At 48.8% G+C, this 14,260-nt stretch overlaps 1 protein-coding gene across 9 annotated transcripts in view; it reads left to right on the forward strand.

Moving 5' to 3' along the window:
* GLYCTK (glycerate kinase) overlaps nt 1-13,829 on the forward strand; it is a 15,111-nt gene extending 1,282 nt beyond the window's left edge. For 3 of the 9 annotated variants that reach the window (XM_065687362.1, XM_065687364.1, XM_065687366.1), the window contains exons 2-11: nt 158-332; nt 785-881; nt 2,404-2,450; nt 3,150-3,779; nt 5,335-5,446; nt 6,254-6,372; nt 7,387-7,781; nt 8,149-8,300; nt 9,790-9,965; nt 10,555-13,829. In XM_065687362.1, the coding sequence (XP_065543434.1) occupies nt 7,495-7,781; nt 8,149-8,300; nt 9,790-9,965; nt 10,555-11,454 (1,515 nt within the window). In that variant the 5' untranslated portion in view covers nt 158-332; nt 785-881; nt 2,404-2,450; ... (2 more) ...; nt 6,254-6,372; nt 7,387-7,494 and the 3' untranslated portion in view covers nt 11,455-13,829. Of the gene's footprint in view, nt 1-157; nt 333-784; nt 882-2,403; nt 2,451-3,149; nt 3,780-5,334; nt 5,447-6,253; nt 6,373-7,386; nt 7,782-8,148; nt 8,301-9,789; nt 9,966-10,554 lie in introns of those variants that run through there. The other 6 variants (XM_065687367.1, XM_065687363.1, XM_065687365.1 and 3 more) reach the window with 6 other exon arrangements.
* Nucleotides 13,830-14,260: the final 431 nt, after the last annotated feature.

Genomic DNA, 14,260 nt, shown 5'->3' on the forward strand with positions numbered 1-14,260 from the left:
TGCCCTCCTGTGGTCAAACAACAGTAACTCTGGGAACTATTGCCAAAGGTCTGCGTGCTCGTCCTTCAAACATGCTGACTTATTTTATGTGCAGATACAATTTAGTGAAACAAAAGTCTTCTCCCAGATTACTTACTCCCACTGTTCACCGTTACAGGTTTAGCCGTCTAACCTGATTCATCCCTTCATGCTGTGATGGGATCGCCTCATTGGAATGATTCACCCATGTTACTTTGATACGGAGGCAGGATTTTCACACCGGTGTCTGGGGACACTCAACACAAGACACCTTTCTTGCTTCTGAGGTCTCGGTGTCAGCTGCGTGATTGCAGGTCAGTGCAAACCCCACAGCTGATCTCTGTGTGATGGGAGGTTTTAGAGAAGCGCAGAATTCTTGCACACTGTGACTTGCATGATCAAAGCCTGGATTATCTGATGTGGGCCCTGAAGGTGACTCAGTGATACCATCATAAGACAATTTACTTCAAAACACCTACAATACTTAGCTAAGTTTTACAATTGTATAACACCGTGGGTTGTTGATTTGATATTTTGTCACTCCCTTTTTATTCTTTCTTCTGCCTTTGTTCCTAATGGTTGGAACTTCGTTTGTCAGTTTATACCCAGCTGGAATTTATGTGGCGGGATAATTGGATCTCCTAGCAAAATGTCATATTAAATAAGCATTATGGATAATGGCCCTAGTTAATGGAAAAAATGCTTAATTGCTGCTTGAATAATATTGATCAAATGCAGTCATTCTACCTGTGCATTTCCATATTAGATACCACCGTAACCTGCACAATACAAACAGACCTGTGCTTGCTCAGATGGGTGCTTGTGAATTTTAGAGAGATGCTTCTGGAAACAACATTGCTCAGGTGAATATATTTCTGTTGAGCTCCACTGGGGGTGATGATTCTCTGTGGGTAACAGTTATGCCTTAATGCTTGTGTGCAGAGGGGCATGTATCCTACAACTTGGTTTCTCTTTATGGGCTCTTGAAACTAGGCGTGATGCTCAGGATCACTGACCCTGCTGTTACCACATGGAATCGCAGAAGTATGGGGAGAAGGGACCCCTGGAGCTACCTGCTCCATGCTCTGCTCAGTGCAGGATGGTCACCAGTACAAGATCAGCTTGGTCATGGCTTTGTTTAGCCAAACCCTGAAAACCACCTAGCGTGGAGACCCCAGCTTCTCTGAGTGGCCAGATCCAGTACTGTGCAACCCTCCCTGTAAAGAACTCTTCAGTCACATCCAATGTGAATGTCCTGACTTGCAAATTCTGGCCGTTGCTCCTTACTTATACTTTCTGCCGCTACTAAGAAGGGTTCATAGCTGCTGTCTTTATAACCACCCTTCAAGTCGTTGTAGCTGCTATTGGGTTGCTCCATAGTTGATTGCACCACTTGGTTCCCAGACTGCCCTGATGCACAGGGGGATCCTGCCCCAGCAGCAAAACTTCATACTTCTCCTTGCTGAGTGACACGAGGTTTCTGTTGGCTCTGACTTTGAGTTTATCACAGTTTCTCTGGAAGGTGGCTCCAGCAGCACCTCTCCGAAATCAAGCTCTTTGTGCTGCCCTCCATATTGAAGCCGTAGGGTGACATGAACCACAGCAGAGTCCTTGTTGATTACCAGCTGTCAACTGGGCCATGAGCCACTGATTTCTACCCTCTGAGCCCAGTGCTCCAGCTGTTTTTCAATGAATCCAACAGTGTGTATGCCCAGCCCACACTTCTTCAGTGTGCTCGTGAAAATGGTGTCAAAAACCTCACTAGAGTCAAGGTAGATTACATCTGCTGCTTTCCGCTTTTCCAATAGCCTCTTGTCTCAGCCTAGAGGGCAGCTGTAATTGTCATCCTGTGACTGATTAATATTCCGGGCTCTTCCTCCTTTTATGTTATTTCCAACTGAAGAGCTCATAATTTTTTGCTATTAATCCCAGAGAGCATGACCTTGTATTTTGCAGTACTGAATTTTGACCCCTTTCGATTATTCCAGTCCTCAAGGCTGGCATCTTTTCATCTTCTCTAGAATACTCTGATCCTTCCCTGTACTTTAAATGGCTCTTAACTTTGATTGCAAGTTCACTCCGAATAGGGAGTTTGAGAAATTACAGCATGAAAGGAAGTAGTCTTGGCATGGACTTGGCTTCAGGGTAGTGCTGGTCTGCACTGAGCTACAGAATGATTTTTCTAATGAAAAATATTTCCTCCCTGCAATCCCCAGTGCATGGGAAAATCATTTCCAAAAGGTATATAGGGAGTGAAGGGAGTATGACCTAGAAAAACTAGTAAGATGCATATATCAAATCCAGTTAATTTTTTTTACTAATGATACTGATCTATATATATGAAATGCTGAACAGAACACTTATCATCCCTGTATTTGGCCTTAGGCTACATTCCCCATCAAAGGCAAAGAGATGCTGTTGACACCTTCCTGGTGAGTAAATCAGTCATGAGAGCAACATATTTCTTTTCCAAGAAACATATAGAAGGCCACATATTGGAAATTTGGACTCCTGGGTTTTCCAGAGCTCAGCATGTTCTTGAAACAAAGGTATTCAGACTCCATCCTACTTTCTCCCTTACCTGCCTGCAAGGGCAGCTCTGTGATCTCATCATTTTGTTACTGTCCACCCTCACCTTCTTTCCCAGTTATGGATGAAGGGGCACCACAGGGAGTGGGAGCAAAAGGACCTTTCACCCTGTCACTGCACACCCACTTGTGTGCTGGACACTTCATAGCTGACCAGTCCATCCTGGCTGCAGACATTTTCTCTTTCACACAATGAATGAGGCAGTGCAGTAATTTTATGCAAATCCATGTACAGATTAAAAAATTAATCAAATTCTGAAATTTTCATTTAAAGAGATTAGTCTCAAAAAATCCCCCTCTAATCCTCCCAGAATAGTCACTTGGAACAAACCTTCACTGCTTTGCTTTCCTCCTGGGTTCAGTGCATCTCCTGGAAAATTTTCTCATAATGCTTTTGGGACCATCTGGAGCAGCAAGTTTGAGTCTGAGCAGGGCTCACCAGGCAAATTAAAGTTGATATATCAAATGATAGAAAAGATGTGTCAGTAAGTGGGAACAAGGGAGTTTAAGGCAGTACAATCTCCGCTCTGTTGTACTTCATAGGTGAATTCCCATGGCAAGGCATGAAAGATGGAAGCTGTGAGCCTTGGTGAGCCTAACAGTAATTTACATACTGAGAGGCCAGAAGAAAGTCGTGCAACAAGAAAAATGAGTAGCAAGAGACACTGCTAAAACTTGCTGTGTCTGGTAGTTTACTACTGTAACAAAGATGTAATCTGTCTTTAGAGCTTGAGCTCAAAATTATCCTGGAACACTTGGGATTTGATCCAGCAACATCACAAGTACTTTCCAAGCCCCTCAGGGATTTTGGAGTTGACCCTGTACACAGTGGGCCAGCCACCAACCACTGCCACACTTCCAGAGAAGTCCTGATGACATTAAGAAGAAGCTAATTTAGGCCCTTGAAGATCTCAGTTCAATTAGACATCCTGGAGCATTAATGTACAGCATCCTCTGATCTTGCAGCACCTGAAATGCTTGGGATGTGTGATTGCGTTGGCCTGCAGCAAGCACAATTGCTCCAACTTCAAGAAAACCACAAGCCCGTGATGCGAACCCTTGAACAAACCTCTAACCACAGCACCTGGCATAGCTCAGCTCTGCCCAGTGACGGCAGGCTGGCTCCTAGATGGGAATATATTTCTGGCTTTCAAATACATGCCGTGGAGCAAGGTGCTGGTTCATTTTTCTCACTGCATGGGCATGGCCAGCTCATTTGTTCACTGTTTTTTTTCCCCAGTGTGACTCCACGTTTATGGCTCAGACTACACCCCCCTATGTCCATGCTTTTGGTCTCATGCCACTATCCAATTTACCTGGCAGCTTACCACATTTCTGCCCCCAGTGCTGATTGTTTCTGTCTCCTTCTGACTTTGGCTCCTTGCCTGCAGAATTGCTTTAATTAAAAAGTTAATGAAAAGTAATGCAAACGAGCACTTTGCCTGTATTTTATCAGAGTCCAGCTCCTCTCCCTTCCTCTTTCTCAGAGAAAGTGAAAATGAGGAGCTGGGGGTTTGCTGCTTTTTGTGGTGAGAGTTAACAGTGCAGGCTTAAGAGGAGCCCTATGAAGAAGGAATTTCTAATGGTAATGCATGCAAGCAAGTATGTAGATGGAGAACATTATTCATGAATGAAAGCTGAAGTTTTCATTTAAAGGGGATTAATCTAACCACCTTGTAGTATTCCTGCTCTGTTTGGAACAGGCAATTCTCAGCATCATTTTTCTCCCAACTTTTCAAAAGACTATCTATACCAAAACTCCAAATTATTCTGAGCAGGGACAAAGGGAAGGTGTAAACCTGAGTGCCACTGGTGCCTATAGTACGCCACCTTATATCTATATACAAGAGGGCTCATTCATCCCTATGTGATTTCCTTGAGAAACCGGGGAACAAAGACTAGTGCATGAAGCAACATGAGCCACATCATCAGCCCCTTTTCCCAGACCAGATTCTTCCCATCCAGCAGTGGGAAGAGGAAAATGCAGGGATGTGAGGATGTTATTTCTCCATGTGCAATACAGAGCAGCTAACTGGCAATAACAAATTCTAGACCCACTATCCTGGAGCTAGCTCAAGATCTGCCATTTGGATTATCTTTCTTTCCAAGGCTGCCTATGCTTTGGTGGGGGGTGATTTTTGTTTTTAAAGCCCTTGAGAAATGACTAGGAATTTTAATTTTTATTAATATCTACAGTGGATTTCATAGCACTGCTTTAAAGCTGATCCCTGATGATGTTTAGTACCCAGTGCCTGAGACTGTATAAATAAATTACATTAAAATGGATTTGTGGCATCATTAGCAGCACCCCCATTCCAAGGGGAGCCTCCAGTGAGCTTGCGTGTCTAATCAGAGCTGACAAGGAGCAGAGTTACCAAGACCTCCAAAGCTAATGGGCCTGGGCCAGATTCAGGTCCCTGTTGTGTTGGTGTAAAGTTGGATAACTTCTGACTGCAAGGGGGTTTTATGCCAGATTTACTCTATGTTTACACCTGTGCACTGAGATCAGCATCAGACAGCATGCTGTAAAATCCTTAGGAGCAATAGAAAGACGCATGCTGACTTCAACAGGCTCTGGATCAGGCCTTGATGGTTAAAATATAATCTGAGTTCAGAGTGCAGAAAAGAAATTACATGCCTGCTATTGTAGTGAAACACTTTCCAGAGCAAGCATTAGCAGTATGCACACGAGTGCCAGATGAATTAAGCTGGCATTTCTTTTTCTCAGCTCCAGTAGGAGAGGATTGCTTTTAAACAACTCACGCCTGCTGTGTCGTGTCTGGAGTCGGAGCTGAGCGGAGCCGCCGGCAGGGCACGTGTGACAGGAGCCGCAGTTCCAGGTCTGGTTGTGCTCAATTCCCCTGCTCTTCAGGGTCAGCTACGCACAGAAACATCAAGGCAGAGACAGAGCCTGTTAAAAGCTCTGGGGATTATTTTTTTTAAACTCCCCTGGCTCCATTTAAGCCTTTTTCTCCAACCACTTCTGCAAACCCTGTCTCGCAGCTCAGACGAGGCAACCTGGGGTGTGACGCACCTCTGTTTTGTAACACCTTCCTGCTTGCACTGTGCTGCCAGGTGAATCAGAGACCTGCTGGGAATGGAGATGCTAATCTCAGTTACTGAGAGGTGCACAGCTGAAGTCACTGGTGTTAGCACAGTTACTCTGGCCCTCACTGTAAGAGGCCTGAACATCTGTGCTTTGACCTGCTAGCAGCATCAGTTGCCAGTCTAGTCACAGAAGTGGTCAGGAACTCTGCCTTTTATTCTTTGACTGAAAAGCCAGTCCTTCTGGCCAGTATCTAAAGGGAGTATAGTCAGGTAGTTTATATGCTTTGGGGTTTTACCTTTAAAATCTCCTGAGAATTGAATCATTTACAATTAGACTTGATCTTAAGGGTCTTTTACAACTTAAATGATTCTTGGATAATTTTTTTTTTGTCTCTGGCAAACCTGTGCTTCTCCATATAGTTTTACCTGCAAGTCCTTTGTCTTGTAGATTTCAGAGTGTGTCCAGGTTTCACTGTCTGAGAACGTGCTTGCATAAAGGTTTTCACAGAGCCTTTGGGTCCTTGCAGCAAAATAAGGCAGATTTAGATCCAGAGGAGCTGTTGGGAAGCTTGCCTGGCTTAATGATTAACACCTTGCAGTGCTATGAGAGTATTAGGACAAAGAGACCTCTGGACTCATGAGCTCTCCCAGAAGAAGCCAGCCACTGGCCTTGAACTGAAACACATCCATTTACTAGAGGGAAGATTAACTCTCTCAGGTAATTCGAATGGGTCTGTGATCCTGTGTGTTGCTAGCCTGCTTCAGCCTCCTGGCACCCTGTCTTAATTGCCAGCACCATAATTACCATGAGCAGAAGAGACACAGATCACAAGGATCTTTGATCCTAAGAAAGCAGCACTGAACTTGCTGCCAGTTAACAGAAAGAAGGAGAAATGCTGGGAGGGAATAGATGCATGTGTGCTGGCAGGGGCTGCCTTTCCTCTGTCAAGACAAGTGTCTGCCCTCGAGCAGTTGAGATCTTTCTGTCTACATGCAGATCTGTTGCATATAATGCTAATAGTCAGTGGAGACTAGCTCAAATGGGCTTTTGCAGACACGGCTGGTAACTTTGCCTGATCTGAGGCCTTACTTGGGCTTTAAATGTGATTTTAATGGATAATAAACGACTAAAAAGTAAAGGCAAATGAAGCCTTGTGTTAATTTGCTGGACAGTTGGGAAACCTCATTACTTGTTTCTCTGTGGCCACCAGCAGTAAGGGATCAGGCAGCCAGCAAGCCTGTTGTTTCTCTCAAGTCCATGCCTGATGCTGCAGGGACACATGGGGCAATGTGCAGCCAGAGAATGACATCAGCATTTGGCTGGCACGAGCAGGGGAGTTAACGTAGCGAAAAGCTGTTCCACCCAGATGCCCTGCTCTCTCCAGGACAGAGAGCATCTTCCACAGTTTGGAAAGGCATCAAACACTGAATGAATAGAAATGATGGCTTGCCAGTGGCAAATGTACAGTGATGGAGAAGCTGGCTGGCAGGACTCACCTTCCCTGTGGGAGGCGGTGGGTTTGCAGGGAACCACAAGCTGACAAGTAGTTTGAATGTGACACTGCCTTTGCCTCCCACCTGACTGAAGAGAGGTTTGAAAGTGCTGTTGGTATAGCACCTTAACCTAGAGGAAGCAGGAGCTAGAGCTCCATGGTTGATGTTTTGCCCTCCCTGCTCTCTCTGTGTCAGCCCTGGCTCTTCTGCTAGCAAAACTGTTCACATTCTCTTGCAGGTTGGAGGGTGTCAGTGGCCCCAGCTCTTAAAACCTTGCCAGCATTGGCAGAACGTGTCCAAGCCCTCCTCACTGAGCAGATTGACTCACCCTGGACACCTGTGCACCATGTCCCTCCGTGAGCACGCACTGCACCTCTTCTGCAGTGCAGTGGGCACTGTCCGGCCGGCTCCGATGCTGAAGAGGGCTCTGAAGCTCCAGAAAGATGGGTGCCCTCAGCTGCTGGTGAAGGGCAGGGCCTTCCCAGTGAAGAGGAACCTGTACCTGGTAGGTTTTGGCAAAGCTGTTCTGGGGATGGCTGCGGCAGCAGAAGAGATCCTGGGAGACCACCTTGTTCGGGGGATCATCAGTGTGCCACTGGGCATCCAGGAGAGCCTGCAGCGAGCAGGAATGCAGTAAGGGGGACCATGCCTGGACATTTTCTGGGGGGAGGCTGACAGATTTATCCTCTGTGTGATGTTGCTGTGACCCATTCAGTCCATTCCAACTACCCTCACTCTGGTGCTCACCCCATCCACCGCACCACATTGGTCTTCAACCATCTTCACATCCCAATGTCACCAGTGACACAGCCCATCTGTTGTGCTGGATGTGCTGCCTCCGCAGGCCTGGGGAGGAGACATTCAGCAAAGGCCACCTCCCTGTCTTGGTCACTCATTGTGCACCTCTGGCGCAGCAGGCCCATTTCTCTGCTAAGTGACAGCCTGGCTGCCTGTGAAGGTGCACGTGTCAGTGGTGTGATTGCCTCTCTTACCTCACCAGGGAGATGCTGCTGAAGCCACACAGCAAAATCCAGGTCATCGAAGGTGCCAAGAACAACCTCCCAGACACAGAGGCTCTGAAGGGAGCACTCGCCATCCAGGAGCTGGCAGAGGCTCTGACTGCAGATGACTTGCTCCTTGTGCTCATCTCAGGTAGCATGGGGATCCCAGGGAATGGGCTCTGCTGGGGGCCCTCCAGCTGCCTGCCCACGTGGGAGCACTGTGCTGTGCCAGCCCTTTCAGCACTGACATTGGCACCTCTGTCATTTCACCTCTCCCTTCTCCTGCGTAGCCTTTCTCTAGGGATGCAGCAGAGGAGGGCATGGAGCTACCTGCTGCTGCAGTGGACATGCTGCCTCCCAGCACTGGCTGCACAGGCTGGGTACTGAGGTCATGCCACCCCTGTGAGATGACACCTCTGGGCACAGCCTGCCAGCTGCTCTCAGCCCTTGGCAAGAAGATGCTTTCCTCCTGCCCCCTCCTTATATCTGGGGATACAGACTTGGAGAAGCAAGCACTTGGTGTACTTGCGTGCTCCAAACTTGTACAGGGATGCAAGTCTGTAAGCTGAGATTTGGGACTGACCCTTCAGAGGGCTTTGCTGCTTCCTGGCCAGTGGAAACAAGGCCCCCACATTCCAACACAATGAGCTACACACCTTGCAGGGTCAGCCCTGAACAAGCCCAGCCCCTGGCTGCTGGGTCCAGGGCTGTGTAAGGAAGGCAGATATTGTGCATCAGAGGGATGCAGTGACATCACCCCAGCCTGAGCTCAGCTGGGTGAGCAAGTGTCACAGGTCAAAAGCATGCAGGGGCTTGGAGCAGCTCTGGAGAAATGCCTTGGTCTCTGCTCATTGACTGTTCCTCTGCGGATGCTGGAGCCTGATCTGGTGCAGAGAGAGTAGTGGCATTAGGCAAACACCCAAGCGACTGGAATCTAGCTGCACTTGCTGGGCTTCCTCCTGTTCTTTGGCTACAGAAATCTCCAAGAGACTCCTCAGCCCTTCAGGGAGCCCGTACAGGATCTCCCCATGCATGTGCACTCCCACACAGCAGCCGGTCCCCAACTGCTCCTGCCTCTCAGCTAGATCCCTGGCTATTGACTGAAACATAGGCATTTGCATTTGTTTTTCTTGCTCATCATGTTTTATTGATGCTGGTTTGTCTCAAACCTCTGAGCAGGCTTTGCCTTTTGACAGTAGCTTTTAGCTGTACTTCTGTGCATGTTCATTCTCTGCTCAGATCTTACTCCTTTCTACTCCGTATTTTCCATCCATTCCACTTTTCCTTTGGAACCTACCTTCTTTCTGCATTTCCAATGCCCGCTTGTATCAGATGATTCACTGTGTATGATGTAGTGGGGATAGTAATTGGTGGCCCTTCTTTGTTGTCCCCACACCACTGCAGGCATGCAGCAAGGTTTACACTGCCCAGATGAAATGTAGCTGAGTGCAGGCAGTGCAGGACAACTGTGATTAAAACCCATCAGTGAAGACTGAATTATGTGGAGATGTTAGCATAGTCCCCAGTGACCTTTGCCTTCTCCCTATGCATTCATGGGGGAAGAGGAAAGGCACAAGTTTTGAACAGCCTTGCTTTCATTCTGCTATCCTGATGTCCTTGCCATCTCTTCTGCATCCTAGGGGGTGGATCAGCCCTACTGCCTGCTCCCATCCCTCCCATCCTCCTCAAAGAGAAGGAGAAACTCACAAAGATGCTGGCTTCCCAAGGAGCTGCCATACAGGAGCTGAACATTGTCCGGAAGACTCTGTCCTTGCTGAAGGGTGGAGGACTGGCCCGGCTCTCATATCCTGCACAGGTAATGGAGAAGAAGCCCCTGCTTGCCCAGAGATCACCCACTGGCCCCTGGAATAGGGGTTTAATCAAGTGACCTAAGCACTTGAGGTTTTTCTCCTCACTGAGTGAACAGCCTTTACACGCTGTTTGGGTACTGCGGCTCAGATTTCACCAAGGACCCAAACTCTCAGGGAGACAGAGATAAAAGAGGCAAATGGCAGACTTGGCGTGTGTTGGCTGTCCCCTCACACCACTCTCAGCAGACCCCAGCCCTCATGCAGCAGGCACTTCCAGTGTGCTGGTTCTCCACATTCTCCATTCTCAGCACATGCCATTGCTGAACCCACACTAGGCTGTAAGTACGCTGACAAGCGCAGTGTCATGGGTTACGTCTTCCAAAATGATGGTCCAGCATCAAAGGATGTTGTAGAGTTGTGGGCTCAAGGGCAAGGTGACACTCACAGGACCATAAACCAAAAATGGTCCAACATCTACCCATTTCCACCTACTTTGACATGAGGGTGGCACAAGTGTAACTCAGAGCAGCACTTATGCTAGGGCTCTTGCATGCTCTGCCTCCCACAATAATCTGTGGGCATTTCTTTTTGTAGGTGGTGAGCCTCATCCTTTCTGATGTGATTGGTGACCCCCTGGACATCATAGCAAGTGGCCCCACTGCTGCCAGCTCCCACACTGTCCAAGACTGCCTTCAGATACTCACCAAATACAACCTGCTGCACAATCTGCCCAAGTCAGTGGAAACAGTCCTGTCCAGCTCTCCCACCAAGCCCACTGCTCCAGAAGACTTCTCACACGTTTGCAACGTCATCATTGGGTCAAACAGGCTCGCTCTAGATGAGGCAAAACGCCAAGCTGAGGGCCTGGGCTACACCACGCTGGTTCTGAGCGCAGCAATCTGTGGGGACGTTGGCCGCATTGCCACGCTGTACTGCCAGCTCATCCGGCTGCTCTGCCTGGGCTTTGCCGGCCTTGGAGAAGGGCCTCAGAGCGATGAGGTGAGACGGGATCTCCTGCAGCTGGTGGCAGAGCTACAGATCCCAGGTTTGAACCTTGCTGAATTTCTACAGGCCCTGCGAGGATTAGGGTCTAAAACACCAGTGTGCATCCTGGCCGGTGGAGAAACCACAGTCCAGCTCCAAGGAACCGGCAAGGGAGGGAGGAACCAGGAGCTGGTCCTGCGTGTGGGGCTGGAGCTGCACAAGGCACAGGCCACGGAAGCCAGCAGCTCCCCAGGGAGGTGTGAGATCTTCTTCCTCAGCGGTGGAACGGACGGGCAGGATGGGCCGACAGAGGCAGCAGGAGCTTTCTGCAGCCCAGAGCTGGTGACTGAGGCATTGCAGGAGGGCCTTGACGTTGAGGCTTTCCTTAGCAGCAACAACTCCTATGCCTTCTTCAGCCAGTTCCAAGGTGGGCATCACCTCCTGGTGACAGGATTGACAGGCACCAATGTCATGGACATCCAGGCCATTTTAATTAGAGCCATGGAATGATCCTGAGAGGTCCCTCTGCAGATATCCAGATGCATTTAATTAAGACCTGGGGTAAAGGAAGGCATCAACACTGCAGACAAATGTAAACTACATAAATTAGGGCTTGCTTTTGAGGGTGCTACTGTCTTTGACAGGAATAGTCCACTAATTAGACACAGGAGTGGATGTCCACAGCAAAAGCAAGCACTTGCAATTAGGATCAGAGGGAGATAAGAGGTCACATTACAGACGTAGAGGCCAGATTTAACACTACTGCTGAGAGCCACCACACTTGTGACTGCTTCAACTGTAGTTAAATGGTGTGAGGAAATGAAGGCCATGGTAGGGCTGCCAGGGAGAGCCCTGTTGCACCTCAAGAGCATCTCAGCAGTGGGCTTGTGCAGTTCCACAGAAGTGCATTACAGAGACTAAAGGATGTAAAAGCAGCGTCAAAGCCTGCCCAGCTCAAGGCAAGGAAGTGCTGAGGGAACATGGTGGGAAGCTGAACCCAGGACAGAAGGGGACACCCAGCACCCAGTCCAGTGCCCTGCAGCTCCTCCCACACCAGCATACCTCAGCAGAGACCTCAAGCCCAGCATGATGCACACCAGTAGCTAAGGGTCACATTGTCAGAGAAGTGCTTGGTACTGGACACATGACACAAGCAGTGCACAGGACAGTGACAGAGGGTGGTGTACCTTCACTGTGCAGCATAAGGATGGGGATGGCTGATTCGCAGCAGCAAGCCAGCTGAGTGGGGTCCTCCTCTTCCAGCCTCCTTCCCTCTGCAGGAACATCATCCCTGCTGATCCCTGTTGGGAGAGCCTCCGTGCCAGCAGCATGTGTGCTGTGAGCTTCCACAGTGTTGTTTTCCAACTGCCTAGAAAACAGTCATGCACCCAGTCTGAGGCACTGACCTTTCTCCTGTGCCGAGGCAGAAGTCGCTGTCACTCTGATTAACTCTGCTAATTCTACAGAACAAAAGGCAAGGAAACCTCCATGCTCAGCTCTCCTGACCCATGCTGCTGAGCTGATCAAAGGGCAAAGCTGCTGGAGCTGTGCTCTGACAGGGAGCCGCTCCCCCGCATGTATGAGGATGAGGTGTTTATCACAGTTTCATCACCTACTGCAGCACATATGTGGGAGAGCAGAGATGAGCTGGGTTTCCCAGGACATGGAGCCTACAGTGATGGGATTTCAGAAGGGTTCTGCCTGTAGCAACAGGCATGGTGATGGTTTTGGCTGGATATTCAAAGGACTTCAGCTCAGCAGCCAGTATGACCCAACATGTAAGACTGAATATCTGCCTGATTGTTACAGAGCCTAAGTAGGAGCTGAGCTCCTTTGAAAATCCAGCCCTAATGTAATAGGACACGCTTGACTCAGACTCTTTTCAGACTCTCTGTGGCTGATCTCATCTCGTGACATAAAAACACTGTCGCACCAACACCGTGAGGCATGGTGTCTCACTGCAGTCATTCTGCGCCCTGCTCGAAGATGGATCGGAGGGTGGATTTGAGAAGGATGCAACACCTCCTTGCTTTGGTTTTGAAGCCAATCTCTAACAAGTAGGGATATCAGCAGGACCATCATGGGGCCTGGTATCAATGCCAGGCTGGCAGCTGGACTGTCTGGGCCACAGCCCAGAGGCAGTGTCAAGGCACAGGCCTGGAGATTTGAAAACCCTGGTCTTATCCCGGTGGGTTAAACTCATCCACGCATCTCATTTGTCCTGTGAGTCTGAAGGCCTTCTGTAACATGCCTGAACTTGCTCATGCTGGCAAACAGCTTTGAGATCTGCTGGGGAAAACCTGCCAAGTGTTACAGAGCTCACGGTGCCCCTGCAATGTCAGGTGGTGGTTGCACAGAAGAAGCTGCTTTGTGCTGTGTGTTTTAGTCCAGAGGTTGCCAGCAGGTCACCTCCTCCATGCCCAGCGTGCCAGCACTGTGGGGCACTAACATGTGCACTGATACAGAAAAAAAATACGGGCTGCAGCCAGGATAACAGGCTAAAGCTGGCTCCAAAATATTGTTAATGCTTCCTGTTCAGTTCTGCTCCAGTGAAATCCAGTGTGACTCCAGTTTTGGGCTGGCATGCCTGGTGCGAGGGTCGTTGGCATCTCCAGCCAGCCTAGGTACACTGTCACAGGGGCACCATATCCTGTGCTCTGCACCCTGCCTCATTGCTGAACACTGAGCTAGTCCTTGGAGCTGCTGCTTGCGCTGCATCTCTTGTCAAGTCCATAAGACCTTGGGCTCCCATTTACTGGCTTCTCCTGGGAAATGCCTACCACATGTACCCTGTCCTTCCTTTCAGAACAGTTGCTTTTCACAAGTGATTAAAAAGAGTTTGTGCTGGGGAGGAAAAAAGGCTAATAAAAGGTTTGTTGAAAGGATGGAGCTGTTTGAAGTGCACTTCACATCTACATTTGCCTGGCCTCCGTATACGGTTTTTGTACTTGTCCCCTTTTCTAATGAGAAGATAACAGGGCAAGGGGAGGTTGACCAAGAACACCAGGTTACCAAAACACTTCTCTTCTGATGCTTCTACCTAGACAGATCAAAACTCCATTTCTGAGTGATTCCTTAGGTAAACCCTGTGCATCTTCTACCTAGGAAGGAAAGGAGCTTTGGACTGCATGCAGCCCTCAAACAAGGCACAGATTTATTCCTGTGGTCAATGCTTAGCACAGAATTGCCTGTTACTGCTCCAGCCCAGAGCCAGCTCCCTCTGCCCTACAGTCCCTTTGCTGAGAGCAGAACACCCCATGCATGACCCAGCACACATTTGGGCTGCAGCGGTCAGGACTGGCAAGGATTTGCAAGG

This window comes from Lathamus discolor, chromosome 7 (assembly GCF_037157495.1).
Source record: "Lathamus discolor isolate bLatDis1 chromosome 7, bLatDis1.hap1, whole genome shotgun sequence".
In the NCBI taxonomy this organism is placed as follows: domain Eukaryota; kingdom Metazoa; phylum Chordata; class Aves; order Psittaciformes; family Psittacidae; genus Lathamus; species Lathamus discolor.